Consider the following 16,811-nt stretch of genomic DNA (forward strand, 5'->3'; position numbering starts at 1 on the left):
TACATATGTGCATTAGAAAGGAAGAAATAAACTGTCTTCTCTCACCTTGAAATATGTGCTAGAAGGTTACCATCCATCTCAGTCCTAATGTGAAGAGTCTACTCACGTTGGAAGTTGTCTGCGCCCCCTGCAGCAGAAGTGCAGGACCTTAACCACTGGACCGCCAGGGAAGTCCTTGTATGGCTCATTTTTTAAGTTAATACTGATTTTAAAAAAACTTCAGGACAAATTTTAAGCACTCACATCCAGTGCCAGAGCAAAGGAGTTAAGTCCACAGTTGCAACTGTGAAACCCACATAAACATACCTACATGTTTACATCTGGACTTACCTAACATGCCTGGCACTGTATTCTATTAAAAAACAAAACAAAAACTTCACACAAACAAGACTGAACAAGGAGACTCCTTCCCCTTTATAGTCATCTTAACTCAGATGTGTTTTATTTTACTGAATGGCTCAGATGGTATAGAATCTGCCTGCAGTGCAGGAGACCTGGATTTGATCCCTGGGTCAGGAAGATTCCCCTGGAGAAGGGGATGGCTACCCACTCCAGTATTCTTGCCTGGAGAATCCCATGGACAGAAGAGCCTGGTGGACTACAGTCCACAGGGTCGCAAAGAGTCAGACATGACAGAGAGACTAACTCTTTCACTCCTTCCAACGCCTAGAAAGCTGCAGAGGGGGGACTTGGAAATGTCCTGTCTTCTCCCCAGGATAAGAGCCTGAAACAGCAAAAAGAGGAAAACACTAGTACTCAGCTCAGAAGGCCACACCTGTACAGGATGATCACCTTGCTGTCAAGAGATAATAAAACAAACACGCCGATATGGTTACATTCAATACATCAGCCAGTGTGGCCCTTCAGAGACGTCGCAGATGAAGCCATTTCTGTTTCAAATCCTGCAATGTCTCCCCACTTCATTTAGAGTCAAAGCCAAGACCCTCATAGTGTTATGCAGTGTTTGCCTGCAAACAAATCCCCAATCCTCTCTGAAATAATCTCCTGTTATTCCCTCTTCATCACTGATTCAGCTCCATGACCTCCTTGATCTGCCTCAAACATTCCAGCCACATATTCTGGAATATATTCTGCCTCATATATTCCAGCCACAAAGCCCTTGAACTGGACATTCCCTCTATTTGGAGAGAATTTCTCCTGATACCCACAGAGCCAGTGCCTTCTCTTCCAAGTCTTTGTATAAAAGCCACCTTCTTGAAGATGTCCCAACTTTATTTGATTTACAATTATGACCTGTCCTTATCCCCTCATAGCTTGGTGTGTATGATTCAACTTACCCTACTCCAGTTTTTTCCTTCAGAAAAAGATATACTTTTTCTGAAAGTATATACAGAGTATATACAAAGTATATACAGAGATACTTACAATCATCAAGTTTTTTTATATAGTTTATTTATTATGCTGTTTATGTTAACTCTGCAGGGCAAGATTTTTTTCTTTTTTCAACTTGTTTTGTTCAATGATGCCTTTCAAGTGCCCAGAACAGTGATTCAGGCATCTAAGTGAAAAATGAACAATTAAAAAAAAACCCACCTAAAAGAACAGCATGTATACTATCTATGGTGAAACAGATCACCAGCCCAGGCTGGATGTATGAGACAAGTGCTCGGGCCTGGTGCACTGGGAAGACCCAGAGGAATCGGGTGGAGAGGGAGATGGGAGGGGGGACCGGGATGGGGAATACATGTAAAAAAAAAAAAAAAAAAAAAAAACCCACCTAAGAAAGGAATCAAGAAAGAGCGATGTGGTAGGAAGTGGGAGAGAGGTTCAAGATGGAGGGGACATATGTATACCTATGGCTAATTCATGTTGATCTATGGCAGAAACAAACTCAATATTGTAAAGCAATTATCCTCCAATTAAAAAAAAAATTTTTTTTAAAAGAGTGAGAGTTGGCGGAGGGAAGATAAATTGGGAGATTAGAATTAAGATATACAAACTACTGTATATAAAATAGATAACCAAGAATGACCTATTGTATAGCACAAGGAGCTATATTCAATATTTTGTAATAACCTGCAAGGGAAAATAATCTGAAAAAGAATGAATGTATATGAATAACTAAATCACTTTGCTGTACATCTGAAACACAACATTGAAAATCAACTATATTCCAATAAAAATAAAGCCCCTAAGTGATGTGGATTGATTCATCTTCCACATTGCTAAACATCCTTAAAAAGACCCCGTTGAAGACTGAAAATGCAGTCAATTAATAGCTTCAAGTAATTGATTTGCATGCAACTTCTTTTCACTGAGGTTTGTTGAATTTTGGAGTGAATTTCCCTAAATATCCTAACTGTTGCTATTTTTGAAAAATGTGTGCATATGTTAATAAATGTACTTCTTTTTAAACTTAAAAACAGAAGAAGAGTGAGAGTATTGGGCATTTAAAAGTAGACAAACAAAAAAAAAAAAAAAGTAGACAAACAAGTTTACTTATTAAAAAAAAAATTCAACAGCCTTTGGGGTGCAGATTTTAATGTGGTGATCCTTATGTGGACCATTCTCTCCTTAAATATAAAATATACTGTGTAATGTTATTTTTAGTATTCCAATTTCTTACTAGTTCAAGTAGCTCATGACTCAAGCCTTCATATTTCTCACAAATAATTAAGCTCCTAATGGGTGGGGACAGCAGTGAACATATAAAAATAAAGGGCTGCAATTTTTTCTCTCCAATACTGCCCCTCAAAAATAGAACTGATGAAAAACAGGAGGAGCCTTGGCAGGAAAGTATGAAAGAGCTTGCAAAACCATTTTTGTTATTTATGCGTTTGTGCTTCCCTAGTGGCTCAGACGGGAAAGAATCTGCCTGCAATGCAGGAGATCTGGGTTGAATCCCTGGGTCAGGAAGATCCCCTGGAGAAGGGAATGGCTACCTGCTCCAGTATTCTTGTCTGGAGAATTCTATGGACAGAGAGGCCTGGCGAGCTAAAGTCCATGGGGTCACAAAGAGTCTGACACAACTAAGTGACCAACACTTTCACTTTTCATGTTTATAGTCTTCATCTTCATCCCCTCCACCTCCTTGCTATTTTTCTTTTTCCCCACACTGTGGGGCTTGCAGGATGTTAGTTCTCTGACCGGGGACTGAACCCAGGCCCTGAGCAGTGAGAGCACAGAATCCCAACCCCTGGACCACACGGGAGTTCCCTTGTTATTTTCCTTTTAAACATAATGCTGAGATGGCCTCTTAAGTGCAAACCCAAGGGAGCCCTGTGGCCGGAGGTCGTCATAAGTGAAAACACCCGAGTCTGTCCCCTCTCTGCTTCCTCACAGGAAAAGCACGAGCTCCATGAGGTTCTGATGTGGCCCTAATGTGACAAGTGGTGGATGACCTGACACAGAAGGCTTTCTCAAGGCGATAACTACCTGGTTCCTCTTCACTGCACCATCTCAGGTGGCAGAAGACCCTTCTCTTTTAGCTCAGGTTATCTGCAGGCTGTCCCTCCCCGGAGTGTGCTCTGAGGTTGACAGAGGTGGACCCATGGGTGACGTGGCCTCTCACTGAGCTCCTCTGCAGCCTGACTCCTCCCATGGTTGGGGGCTGAGGCCTCCCGATATTTACTGCATTCACAGGCGTCTCTCCCATGTGACCATCTGTGGGTTTGAAGAGGGGCCCAAAAGAGCCTTCTCCAGTGTTCTTTGCTGGGAAGAACTTTTCCCCTCCAGCCTGGATCTCCTCCTTAAAGACCAAGGGCGAGCGGCGGGTGAAGGCCGCCTTCTCAAGTGTGCACCCGCTGGTGCTGCAGGAGGTGGGACCTGCGCTTGAAGGCCTTGCCGCACTGGGAGCACTTGAACGGTGTCTCCGCGGTGTGGATGACCGAGTGCTGCAGGAGGTAGGTGCTCCGGTGGAAGGCCTTCCCGCACTGGGAGCAGGCGTAGGGCTTCTCGCCGGTGTGGACCCGCTGGTGCTGCAGCAGCTCCGAGCTGCAGCGGAAGGCCTTGGCGCACTCTGCGCACTCGTAGGGCTTCTCCCCAGTGTGGATGACGTAGTGCTGGATGAGGTGCGCTCGGTTGCTGAACGACTTCTCACACTCTTTGCATGCGAAGGGTTTTTCGCCGGAGTGGGTGCGGTGGTGGCGGATGAAGGTGGAGCGGTGGGTGAAGGCCTTGCGACACTGGCTGCACTCGTAGGGCTTCTCGCCCGTGTGCACCGGCTGGTGCTGCAGGAGGTAGGACCTGCGCTTGAAGGCCTTGCCGCACTCGGCGCACTTGTACGGCTTCTCCCCGGTGTGGATGAGGTAGTGGCGGGCCAGCGTGGAGCTCTGGCTGAAGGCTTTCCCACACGCGTTGCACTCGTAGGGCTTCATGCCCGTGTGAATCCGCTGGTGGCGCACGAGGTACCACTTCCTGCTGAAAGCCTTCCCGCACTGCTTACACTTATAGAGGTGATGAAGGGGGGTACCTTTTCCAGGTCGCTGTGGCTCACGTTGGTGGAGAAAATCCCCCCGAGAAATTCTCTCCTGGAACGCCCCTGAGTGCAGACCATCACCTGCCCCTAAACCATCATCCTCAAGGCTCGTCTTCCCAGGATGGGCCTCCTTGCCAGCATCCATCTCTGGCCTCTCTGGACCTCTCTGCATTTCCAAGAGCCCTTGTGGAGCCCCAGCTCGCCCCAACCTGGAGTCCCAGGAAGATCCCAGAGTCAGGCTTCCCCGGAGCAAGGCTTCCTCAGATAAAACCAGGTGAGAACTGCTTGGCTCTCTGGTCTGACATTTTGCTCTGTCACCTGGAAAGAAGCCAATACATGAAGGGGGATTTTTAGTGATGCAACAGGGCAGGAACCAAAGCAACACCTCAGTGGACAAACGAGGATGAGAGCAGCGCCTCTGACACCTGCTGTGGCTTTACACCAACATAACCTAGATTTCCAATTACTTTTTATGATCCTTGTACCCTGACAGCACAAAAGGGGTGATCTGAGGGCAAGATGGGCCGGGAGACAGAGGACCTGAAGCAGGGGAGGGAGGACAGTTTCAATAAAACTGTCTGGAGAGCATTTGTCCCGAGGATTGACGTCTTGGTTCTGTAAGAATGCAGGAATGTGCCATCTTGTGACACAGGGAAGAAATAGCCCATCTTCCCTGAGATGTGTTTTGTGTGTGTGTGTGTGTGTGTGTGTGTGTGTGTATGCTTGGTCATGGTCAACTCTTTATGACCCCATGGACTGTAGCCCGCCAGGCTCCTCTGTCCATGGCAAGAATACTGAAGTGAGTTGCCATTTCCTTCTCTAGGGGATCTTCCTGATTCAGGGATCGAACCTACATCTCCTGTGTCTCCTATATTGGCAGGCAGATTCTTTACCACTGTGCCACCTGGTAAGCCCACAAGCTGGGTCCTAATGCAGACACTTGAGTTGCCAGAAAGAAGGATGCGGTACTGGGTTGAAATAGAAGAGTAAGTGTGAGTAGATTCACCCCTGGAGACTGCTTAAGAATTATAAGAAAATGGAATGTTACTCAGCCATAAAAGAATAAAACCATTTACAGCAACATGGATGAACCTAGGGATGATCATACTAAGTGAAGTAAGTCAGAAAAAGATAAATATCATATCACTTATATGTGGAACCTAAAAGAAAAAAAAGATACAAATTCAACTAATTTACAAAACAGAAACAGACCCATACACAGAAAACAAACTTTTGGTCACCAAAGGGGAAAGGGTGAGGAGGGAAAGATAAATAGGAGTTTGGGATTACTTGATGCACACTATCATATATGAAATAGATAAATGACAAAGACCTCCTGTATAACACAGGGATTATACTCAATATCTTGCAATAACCAATACAGGAAAAGAATCTGAAAAAGAATATATATGTGTGTGCATAACTGAATCACTTTGCTGTATATCTGTACTAACACAACAGTGTAAATCAACTCTATTCCAATTTTTTTAAAAAGGTGCCTAGAAGATGACCTGGGAGGTAATAAGTGTTATCTAAGTGGTTGAAGCTTCCCTGGTGGCTCAGTGGTAAAGAATCCATCTGCCAATGCAAGAGAAATGGGTTTGATCCCTGGGTCGGGAAGATCCCCTGGAGAAGGAAATGGAAACCCACTCCAGTATTCTTGCCTGGAGAATCCCATGGACTGAGAAGCCTCTGGCAGGCTACAGTCCATGAGGTTATAAAGAGTCAAACATGACTTATCAAATTAACAACAACCAAAACAACAAGTGGTTGATACACAAATCACTGAAAATAGTGCCTAAAAAAGGAGAGAGGAATTCCCTGGCAGTCCAGTGATGAGGACTCCATGTCCTCACTGCTGAGGACTGGGTTCAACCTCTGGAGATCCTGCCAGTCTTTGTGATGTGGCCAAAAAGGAAAAAAAAAGAGTTAGAAAAAGAAAACAGCACGAGAAGCCTGGTGAAGGCAATACTACAGGGGCGGTTACAGGAAGGAGACAGTGACAATCTCAGAAGAGAAGGGGCAGAGGGACACACCAGGCCAAACGGTAGGAAACACGAGTTTCCGCTGCTGAGGGGCATTAATGTGGTGTCAGCAGGAAGGGCTCTGGAGTCAGAATGCCTCAGTTCCAGGCATGGTTTGTGGGCTCTTAGTAACCTGACCAGGGATCAAACCCTTGCCCCCTGCAGTGGAAGCACACAGCCCTCACCACTGGCCCACCAGGGAAGTCCCTTCTCTCTTCTCTAAGTCATAATTTCCTCACCTGAGAGACGAGAAGACTTTCTCCAGCTGTCATGAGGGTTAAATGAGAAAATGCCTACAAAGCTCTTGGCACAGTTCTTGGCACCATGTGAGCGTTTGTGGTGGTTAATTTTGTACATCAAGTTGGCTTGGCGGTTGTGCCGAGCTCTTTGTCCAAATACCATCTGGCGTGTTGCTGGGAAGGTACTTTTTAGGTACTCAGTTCAGTTCAGTCGCTCAGTCGTGTCTGACTTTTTGCGACCCCATGAATCACAGCACGCCAGGCCTCCCTGTCCATCACCAACTCCCGGAGTTTACTCAAACTCATGACCATCGAGTCGGTGATGCCATCCAGCCATCTCATCCTCTGTCGTCCCCTTCTCCTCCTGCCCCCAATCCCTCCCAGCATCAGGGTCTTTTCCAGTGAGTCAACTCTTCACATGAGGTGGCCAAAGCACTGGAGTTTCAGCTTCAGCATCAGTCCTTCCAATGAACACCTACGACTGATCTCCTTTAGGATGGACTGGTTGGATCTCCTTGCAGTCCAAGGGACTCTCAAGAGTCTTCCCCAACACCACAGTTCATACTGACAGTGAAATTCTCAGACTTTGAGAAAAGCGGATTCCCCTTCATATGTTGGGCCAAATCCAATCAATTAGTAGCCTTAAGAGCAAAGACTGAGGGGTGGCAGGTGGGAGAGAAGGCCAAGAGAGAGGGGAGGTACATATGCCAATGGCTGATACATGTTAATGTATGGCGGAAACCAACACAACATTGTAAAGCAATTATCCTCCAATTAAAAATACATAAATTTGTTTTAAAAAAAGAGAGAAAAGACTGAGATGCCCTAGGAGGGAAAGAATTCTGCCTCCAGACTCAAGGCTGCAAGCATCTACTCTCCCAGCTTACTGGCCTGCCCTGCAGATTTCAAAATCTCTTAGCCCTCACAATCACACGAAGCCAGATCAATAAAACAGATCTCAATGGACACATATCTCTTTTGGCTCTGATTCTCTGAAGCAGTCTAATGTCAGTATCCTCATTGCTCTGGGGGGCAGTTAGGATGACAGCAACGCCACCCTCCAGGACAAGCCATCTTGTTCTACATGCCAAAGAAAGAGACCTCAGAAGAAACCAACCGTGGTGACACCCAGCCTCAAGAACTGAAACTGCTGTTCAAGGCACCCACTCCCATCCTCAGAAAGAAAAAAAGAAAATCTATCCACAAATGACAGAGTGTCAACAGTGGGGACTGCTATAGGAGCAGCTACTGACAAGGACGGGGCACCAGAAACTGCCACAGTCCTGGAAATATTCTAAATTTTAGGTGGGGTAAAGGATACTTCAGTTTATATGTATATTAAAAAGTAAAGCTGAAAAAAAAAAAAAACAAAAACTGAAGCTGAAATCCCACACCTGGGCATATATCCAGACAAAACTAATTTGAAAAGACATGAGAGAGTCAATTTCTAGGTAGGCTGATAAGAACTCTAGGGTCCCCGAGGAGGAGATAGGGGTCTGGAGTTCTCAATGAGGAGAAAAGGACAAACTTTTTTTTACATTCCTAGTCTTAACACAACTAAACAACTCAGCTTAAACTCTGTACTAAGGATTATATAGCAACAATGTATTCTGCTTGAGGACTGTTTCTCTTTGAAAACCTTCTGACTAATCCTGTTATCTTAAAATGTAAACTGTGGGAGTGGGCCTAGTAAGATCTTTACAACCTTGAGACACTTTTGCAGACACTTTTTCTTCTATTTCTCACTGTATAAGCCCCTTTAATATTTGTTGTAAAGCTGGTTTGGTGGCGCTGAATTCTCTTAACTTTTGTTTGTCTGAAAAGCTTTTGATTTCTCCACCAATTTTGAATGAGATGAGACGTTCTTTTGATTCATTGTAATAACCAATTTAAGAAGTATATAGCTCTCTTGCTAAGACCAGCAAGTGGGGCACTCACCATCCCTCTTCTGATGTCTATGTCAGAAGCTTTCTCTGTCCGTTTTTCATAAGTGCTTAATATAACTCTGCTACACAAAAGCTTGTGAGTGATCAAGCCTGGTCCCTGGTCCTGAAGCTAAATCTTTGAAGATCATGAATCTGACATCGTTCACCGTAGGCTATCAGACACCCACACCCCTGTGTTCACAGCAGCACTATTCATAATAGCCAAGACATGGAAGCAACCTAAATGTCCATCAACAGATGAATGGATGAAGATGTGGTGCGTATATACAGCAGAATATTACTCAGCCATAAAAAAGAATGAAAGTATGCCATTTACAGCAACACAGATGGAACTAGAGGATATTATGCTATAGTGAAATAAGTCAGACGAAAACAAATGCCATATGTTATAACTTATGTGTGAAATCTAACGATACGACACAAAAGAACTTATCTATGAAACCGAAACAGATTCACAGATGTTGAGAACAGACCTGTCGTTGCCAAGTGGGGCAGTGATGAGGGGGAAGGAGTGGGAGCTTGGGATAAGCAGATGCAAACTATTACATACAGGATGGATAAGCAACAAGCCTACGGTAGCACCGGGAACTGTATCAGATGTCCTAGGATAAACCATGGTGAGAACGAACACACACACGTGTGTAACTGAGTCACTCTGCTGCACAGCATAACCAGCACAACACTGGAAATCAACTGTGCTTCAACTTAATAGAGAAAATTAAAAAACAAAACAAGGAGGAGGAGGTGCCTGGGTCTCCAAACAATGGTATGGTCCCAGGCTGGCCAGCTGATGCACACCAAACCTCAATGCGAGAGAAACCTCAGACCCCACGAAGGGCTTCACACGGCAGCTCAGAGGCACCAGTCCCCGCACGTCCTGAAGGCTGCCGTGAGCCCAACTGGACAAGCTAGCTGCTCCTACCTGGGCTGGTGCCATGCGGGAGGCCTCTGGCTCCTGTCCACAGCTTCTGCCCGTGCTCCAGCAGGTGGGTCAGCTCTGGTTTGGGAACTGGGTGCCCTGTGGATGGGGCAAAAAACAGGATACAGGTGTTTGATGAGAAGAATGAAACCCTTCCACCATCTGGGACTCTGTGACAGGAAGAGGAAGACCATGAATGTAGCTGCTCCCACAGTAAAGAACGTGTTGATTTGTGACCTGGAACCCAGGGTGCACACACCACTCCAGGGCTGCAACTGCCGTAGAGGGTGGGGTCGTCTGTCTGCACAACACCCTTGCCCTTGAACGTCATCACTAGAAGCCAGTCCTGGGCAGGACCACAGCGACAGGACCTGGGAAGGGGACCCTCCTTCCGGAACGTGACTGATGATTCATCTAAGTCACCCTGTGCTTCAGAACCACCCAAGGATGCCTAAGCCCAACCTCAAACCAAAGGAAACAAAACTGCTCAGGGTCACATCGAGGCATCAATATTCCCCAGGCCTTGGTGGCACTGATGACAAACGCTATGGAGGGCCTGCCTGACTCACCTTCTCTTCAGAGACCAGCCCTGCTAACTGGCTGTGGGACATGTGACCCCACCAGGCTGGGTCAGTCAGCTTCCCGGCAGAGGAGTCAAGAACAGGGACTCAGGCTGATGGCCGAGGGTACTGGGCCCCGGGATGAGGGCTGGTGTTCAGAGGGACACTACTTCTATCCCAGACACAGACCAGGCAGGAGGAGGGGCCAGCAAACTGCAGGGCCCGTGGGGAGGAGGAAGGGTGACTCCCGTGACCTTCTGGTCAGCCAGAAACCAGGAGGAGGCTGGGTCCCCACAGATCTAATTGCTGAGCACGTACCCAGGGAGACCAGGAGCCCGCAGGTCTCCAGCATCACCTCCCGGAACAGGGTCCTCTGGTCCAGGTCAAGCTGTCCCCACTCCTCCCGAGTGAAGGTTACGGCCACATCCTTGAAGGTCACCACCACCTGCAGAGTCAAACACAGGCGGCAGTGTTGGTGCTGTGCACTTGGGTGGGATCAAGCCAGCCACTGTTGGCGGTGAAATGCAGAGACCCATGAGGTGCAGAGAATCATGAGGCCTGCTGATGGCCAAGTTCTGTGCTGGGTTCAAGGCGGAAGCAGATGCAGCCTTGGGACATAAAGCAGTTGTGGCTGAGAGAAAAGCCTCGGGTGAAGGAGGCCACGGGAGATGACACAGACAGTGGTGTTCCACGAGGTCTGGGGGGCAGAGGTAAGTGCTCTGGGAAAAATGCTCAAGATGTAATTCCAACAATGGCCACAGCAGTGACAGCGCCTGACCTGCCCTCACCCTGTCTGAGTGCCTGCCCAGGCTGAGGGCCTCACACACTGAGGTTCAGGTGACTGCAGATCCCTCGCTCTGGGCCAGAGATCCGGGGTTCAGATGAAGAGTCTGAAGTCTGACACTTGCTGGCAGTGTGACCATAGACACAACATCTCATCATTTCTCCAAGCATCAGTGTCACCATCAATACTACACTCATTCCCACTGCGCCAGGATCTGAGAACTAAAGAGAAAATGACACGGCCACACACCAGATGTGGGAGGGCTGGCACAGTGAAGTCTGCCATGTCCGTTCTGACTTTTACTAAGCCCCCACTCAGCCCACGAGGTAAAGGCCATCATCGCCTCCGTGTCTCAGCCAGAACTCTAGGTCCAGGGAGCCTTCTAGGTGACTTTCTAAGTCACCCATAACCTCAAGTTTAAGTTACAGAAGTAGGGAAATGCCCTGGTGGTCCAGTGGTTAGGACTCCATGCTTTCACTGCCGAAGCCCAGGGTTCGATCGACGGCTGCAGAACTAAGATCCCACAAGCCATGTTGCATGGCAAAAAAAAAAAAAAAGGAAAAGAACTGGGAACTGAACATCCATCCAGCAAAAGACAGCAGAGAGTTACCAGAAGATGGGCAGGTGGGAGCCAGGGGTACCTCAGCCAGAAGGAAAACGGCCAGGAAAAGACTACCCTAAGAGGAGACACTGAGGCACAGGGATGGGGGGAGAGACAGTCCTGCAGAGATCGGGGATCAGACAAGACAAAATGCAAGAGAAAAAGTTGCACACCAGGCAGGAGTGAGTGCAGTGAGCAAGGGAAGAACAGAACGGGGAGGAGCGTGGAGACACTCACAGGGCAGATCCAGGACAGCCCTGTGGGCCACCGTGCAGGAGACTGTATTTACTGTAGGTGTGATGAGGGCACCTGAGTGGGAGGCTCATTCATTCCACCATTTCCTGAGCACCTTTTATAAGCCCGGGCCATTCCAGGTCTTGGAAGAGAGCACCACAGGCACTCAAGTTCTAGGGCTGGAAACAGATGTTAAATGAACAACTAAATAAATGAACACAACAATGTGAGAGGGACCAAAAGGTTCCAAACTCAAGAAAAACGAGCCAGAAGGCTGAGGAGGTGACTGTCCGCTTGCAATTGGGCACCAGGGAAAGCCTCTCTCAGGACAGTGAATGGAAGTGAGTTTGAAATAAAGTGAAGAAGGGAATCAAGTGGATGGGAAATTAACAACTACGACAAGTCCTGACAGTGATCAGGACTGTGATGAGGGCACTCAGGGCAATGGCTATGCAGTTACCCAGGACCCCTTGTGTTTTTGTGTCCAAAGGGACCCCACATTCCTGTACACCATCATACCTGACCATTTAAGCAGACACACTCTGGCTGTAAACCAACCAAAACCTAACTGCCACTCCTGAAGTGTGTGTGTCCTATGTCAGGCTTAGCACGACTCTGTGAGACCCTGTGGACTGTAGCCCGCCAGGCTCTTCTGTCTATGGGATTCTCCAGGCCAGAATACTGGAGTGGGTTGCCATGCCCTCTTACAAGGGAACTTCCCGACCTGGGGATTGAACCTACATCCCTTACATCTCCTACACTAGTAGGCAGGTTCTAGTTCTAGAGCCACCTGGGAAACTTAAAGGTAAATTCCTTGGCCTTTTGGGCTCCCAGCTGGTCCTGACACCTCTTCTGTCCTAGCAGAGCAGCAATCCTCAAACTGCTGCAGGCTACTGCTGCCTCTTCCCCACCCTAGTCCTTATTTTTATAGAGGATACAGGACAGGGAAGCCAAGGATCAGATTCCCCCAGGGATGAGCCTCTGCCATCCACATGGGCTCAGGAGGCACCTCCGTGAAGAGAGCCATAGTGATGCTCCCTGGACCATGCTGGACACACGGTAATATATGTCATCCATGTGCCTTTTCTATTTCCCTAAACCCAGATGGAGGAACTTTAATATAAAAGCCAAGCATAGGAACTATCCTGGCGGGCCAGTGGTCAATAATCCCCTATTGAGAGGACACCAGTTCGATCCCTGCTCGAGGAACTAGGCTCTCACATGCCTCACGACTCAGCCAAAAAAAAAAAGTCAAGGGCAGCACTGAAAGTTACTCAAGGTCCTAGACTCGAGAAGGGGCGCGGCCTCAACACGCAGAAAGGTCTCAGGACTGTGCGGCCTGCGCTCCGCCCTGCAGGTCCTTCCACGCCACTGGCGTGGGCTTGGGGGGAGGAATTCTAGAAGGCACGTCTTCCCTTTTACACGACGTCCCAGTGACTGACAGAAACAGGATCCACCGTACGGAGCCCCTAACCTCGGCTCCCAGACGGAGCACAAGCGACCCCCTCCCGAGGCTCCGAGACAGTGTCCTGCAGAAGACAAGGCGACGAGCCACAGGACACCGCCGTCCAGCACCGCAGTACGCCGGGGCCACGTGGGTGGATCCGAGCGGGCGCGCATCGTCCACTCACCTGCGCCGGGGTCAAGAGCGCCGCCATCGCACCGCGGAGAATGCAGGATCACGCGACGGGTCCAGAAGGCTTAGCTGACCCTCCCCTAGATCGCAGAGGCGTACGTGGGCCTGCCTTACTGTCCTCGCCGCTCCGTCCCCAAACCCCGGGAAACAGTCACCAAAAACAGACAAAACCTCCCCATCAACAACAAACAGCCTCCCGGACGACGCAAGAAGTCCCGCCCCTGAAAACGCCCCCTTCTGTGACGTTATCATCCCGTCCCTCCCAGCACCCACAGAGCATAGCCTTCTGGGTAATGTAGTCCGGCGTCCGTACGGGAAGGGGCTGCTGCTAAGTCGCTTCAGTTGTGACTGACTTTGTGCGACCCCATAGACAGCAGCCCACCAGGCTCCCCCGTCCCTGGGATTCTCCAGGCAAGAACCCTGGAGAATTTCCTTCTCCAATTCATGAAAGTGAAAAGTGAAAGTGAAGTCGCTCAGTCGTGTCCGACTCTTAGCTACCTCATGGACTGCAGCCAACCAGGCTCCTCTGTCCATGGGATTTTCCCGACAAGAGTACTGGAGTGGGGTGCCATTGCCTTCCCCGCCGGGAAGGGGAATCCACTCCTTCTGGGAGCCAATGGCCCAGACGCCTGGAGACTGAAGCGGGCAAAGGGCCTACAGAGGCTCCAACCAAGGAGACGAGGCATTGCGTGTTTCTAAGTAAGTGGATGTACTGTATTGTAAATTTTTTAAACTTTGTGTTCTGCTGCCTCACCATCCCCACAGTCTGCGAGCACCCCGCTCAGGTGATGACTGAGCTTAGGGTACACCACTCAGGGTACACCATCATTCAGGGTACACTAGAGTGATGAGATTGTAGCTCCCGGCACTAGCTTCCCTTCTTGTCCTCCATTGTGACCTAGTGACATTCCAGTGCACCAGTGAAGTCCCTTCATGACATTTGCCTGTAACCCCTCTGGGTACAACAATAATGGTGGTTGTCTAGAGGCCCTCTTTGTCTCTGGGCTTTCCTCCTACTAAGTTGATCAGGCTCCCAGGATATCATGTGTGTGAGAGCTCAGTTGCTTCAGCCATGTCTGACTCTTTTGTGACCCCATGGACTGTAGCCCATCAGGGTCCTCTTTCCATAGAATTCTCCAGATAGAATACTGGAGTGGATTGCCATTTCTTTCTCCAGAAGATCTTTCCCACCCTGGGTTCCAACCTGAGTCTCCTGTTGTCTCCTGAATTGCAGGCAGATTCTTTACCCACTGAGCCATCAGGGAAGCCCCCAAAGAAACTATAGGGGACTAAAAATAACTGTGTACATGTGACGTTAGGACAAGTTATAAACAGTAAGATACCAAAAAAATCAAACACCCAGGTATCACTTCTTAGGTGTCTGGGGCAAAAGGGCACTATGCATGAGCCCTGCAGAAAGTGCCACCAAGTGGGTGTGAGACCACCTAAACCAATACACATTGGGTGCTTATAAGCCTCCAATCAATGGTGTTTCCCTATAGTAGTTTCAAATGGATTGGGACAGATACAATTAATTAAAAAAAAAAAAAAAGACAACGAGACATCAGAAAAGAAGAGCAACTTACTAAATGCTATTTCCTACTAGGACGTTGGTTGCCATGATCACAGTCTGAGCATGTGTGAAAAAGGGGCAACTTATCCCCACTTGCCTGGTGATCCAGTATTTAAGAATCCACTTGTCAATGCAGAGGACATGGGTTCGATCCCTAGCCTGAGAAAATTCCACATGCGCAAGGCAACTAAGCCCGTGCACCACAACTACTGAGCCTGTGCTCTAGAGCCTTGAGCTGCAGTTACTGAAGGAAGTGCCTAGAACCTGTGCTCCACCTATGCTTTCACTAAGAGGAGGGTGAAAAAGCTGGCTAAAAACCCAGCATTCAAAAAACTAAGGTCATGGCATCCAGTCACATCACTTCACGGCAAATAGATAGGGAACAGTGGAAACAGTGAGAGACTTAATTTTCTTGATCTCCAAAATCACTGCAGATACTGACTGCAGCTATGAAATTAAAAGACACTTGCTCCTTGGAAGAAAAGCTATGCTCAAACTAGACAGCATATTATAAAGCAGAGACATTATTTTGCCGACAAAGCTCCAAGCCAAAGCTATGGTTTTTCCAGTAGTCATGTATGGATGTGAGTAGTTGGACCATAAAGAAGGCTAAACACTGGAGAGTTGAAGCTTTTGAACTGTGGTGTTGGAGAAGACTCTTGAGACTCCCTTGGACTGCAAGGAGATCCAATCAGTCCATCCTAAAAGAGATCAGTCCTGGGTGTTCATTGGAAGGACTGATGCTGAAGCTGAAACACCAGTACTTTGGCCACTGATGTGAAGAACTGACTCACTGGAAAAGACCCTGGTACTGGGAAAGACTGAAGGCAGGAGAAGGGGACAACAGAGGATGAGATGGTTGTGAATCTGTTACCTCAGATTAGGACTTGAACCCAGCCAAAACCCAGTTTGGGACTTGAACCCACGTGGCTGGGACTCAGTTCAGTTCAGTTCAGTTCAGTCGCTCAGTCGTGTCTGACTCTTTGCGACCCCATGAACCACAGCACGCCAGGCCTCCCTGTCCATCACCAACTCCCAGAGTCCACCCAAACCCATGTCCATCGAGTAGATGATGCCATCCAACCATCTCATCCTCTGTCGTCCCCTTCTCCTGCCCTCAATCTTTCCCAGCATCAGGGTCTTTTCAAATGAGTCAGCTCTTCGCATCATGTGGCCAAAGTATTGGAGTTTCAGCTTCAACATCAACTTAAATGCAGCCAAAACCTTGCTTGAGATTCAAACCCATGTGGCTGGGACTCAAACCCAGCCAAAACCCACAGTACCTGGGGTTTTGGTAATGAAGCTCAGGTTCTTGATGTCTCATCACAGAAAGAATTCAGTGATGACAAAGTGATAGGTAAGAACTGGATTTATTCAGATTCAGAGAGAAGCACATTCCCCAGACAGAGTGTGGGCCATTGCAGAGGGCGAGTGTGGCCCTGAAATGTGGCGTGGTTAGTTTTTATAGGCTTGATAATGTCATGTGTTAATGGGTAGGAGGATTATTCCAACTCTTTTGGGGAAGGGGTGGAGACTTCCGGATTTGGGCCACCACTCACTCCTTGGTCTTTTGACAGTGCCTTGGAACTGTCATGGCACCTCCCGGTGTGTCATTTCACTTGCTGATTCAGGATCAAGGTCTAGTCTTGTCTGCAATCTTGGTCTCATTTGATTCTAATCGATTTATGTTGTGTCTTTGGGCTATGTCATTCTTTAAAAAATTGTGCCCTACCTGCCCCTTTCCCTCCTGTTACAGTTGGATAGCATCACCGACTAGATGGACATGAGTTTGAGAAAGCTCCGGGAGTTGAAGCTGGCCAGGGAAGCCTGGCGTGCTGCAGTCCATAGAGTCACAAA

The 16,811-nt window shown here is 48.1% G+C and overlaps 1 protein-coding gene across 1 annotated transcript; it reads right to left on the bottom strand.

The window, feature by feature from the left end:
• Positions 1-730: 730 nt before the first annotated feature.
• On the bottom strand, positions 731-13,591 carry ZNF550 (zinc finger protein 550). The gene is made up of 4 exons (XM_061140438.1): positions 13,377-13,591; positions 10,445-10,571; positions 9,570-9,665; positions 731-4,756 (listed from the first exon to the last, which is right to left on the bottom strand). The coding sequence occupies exons 1-4, from the start codon at positions 13,401-13,403 to the stop codon at positions 3,750-3,752; spliced, it is 1,257 nt and encodes a 418-aa protein (XP_060996421.1). The 5' UTR covers positions 13,404-13,591; the 3' UTR covers positions 731-3,749.
• Positions 13,592-16,811: the final 3,220 nt, after the last annotated feature.

The sequence above is a fragment of the Dama dama genome, chromosome 4 (genome assembly GCF_033118175.1).
Source record: "Dama dama isolate Ldn47 chromosome 4, ASM3311817v1, whole genome shotgun sequence".
NCBI lineage: Eukaryota > Metazoa > Chordata > Mammalia > Artiodactyla > Cervidae > Dama > Dama dama.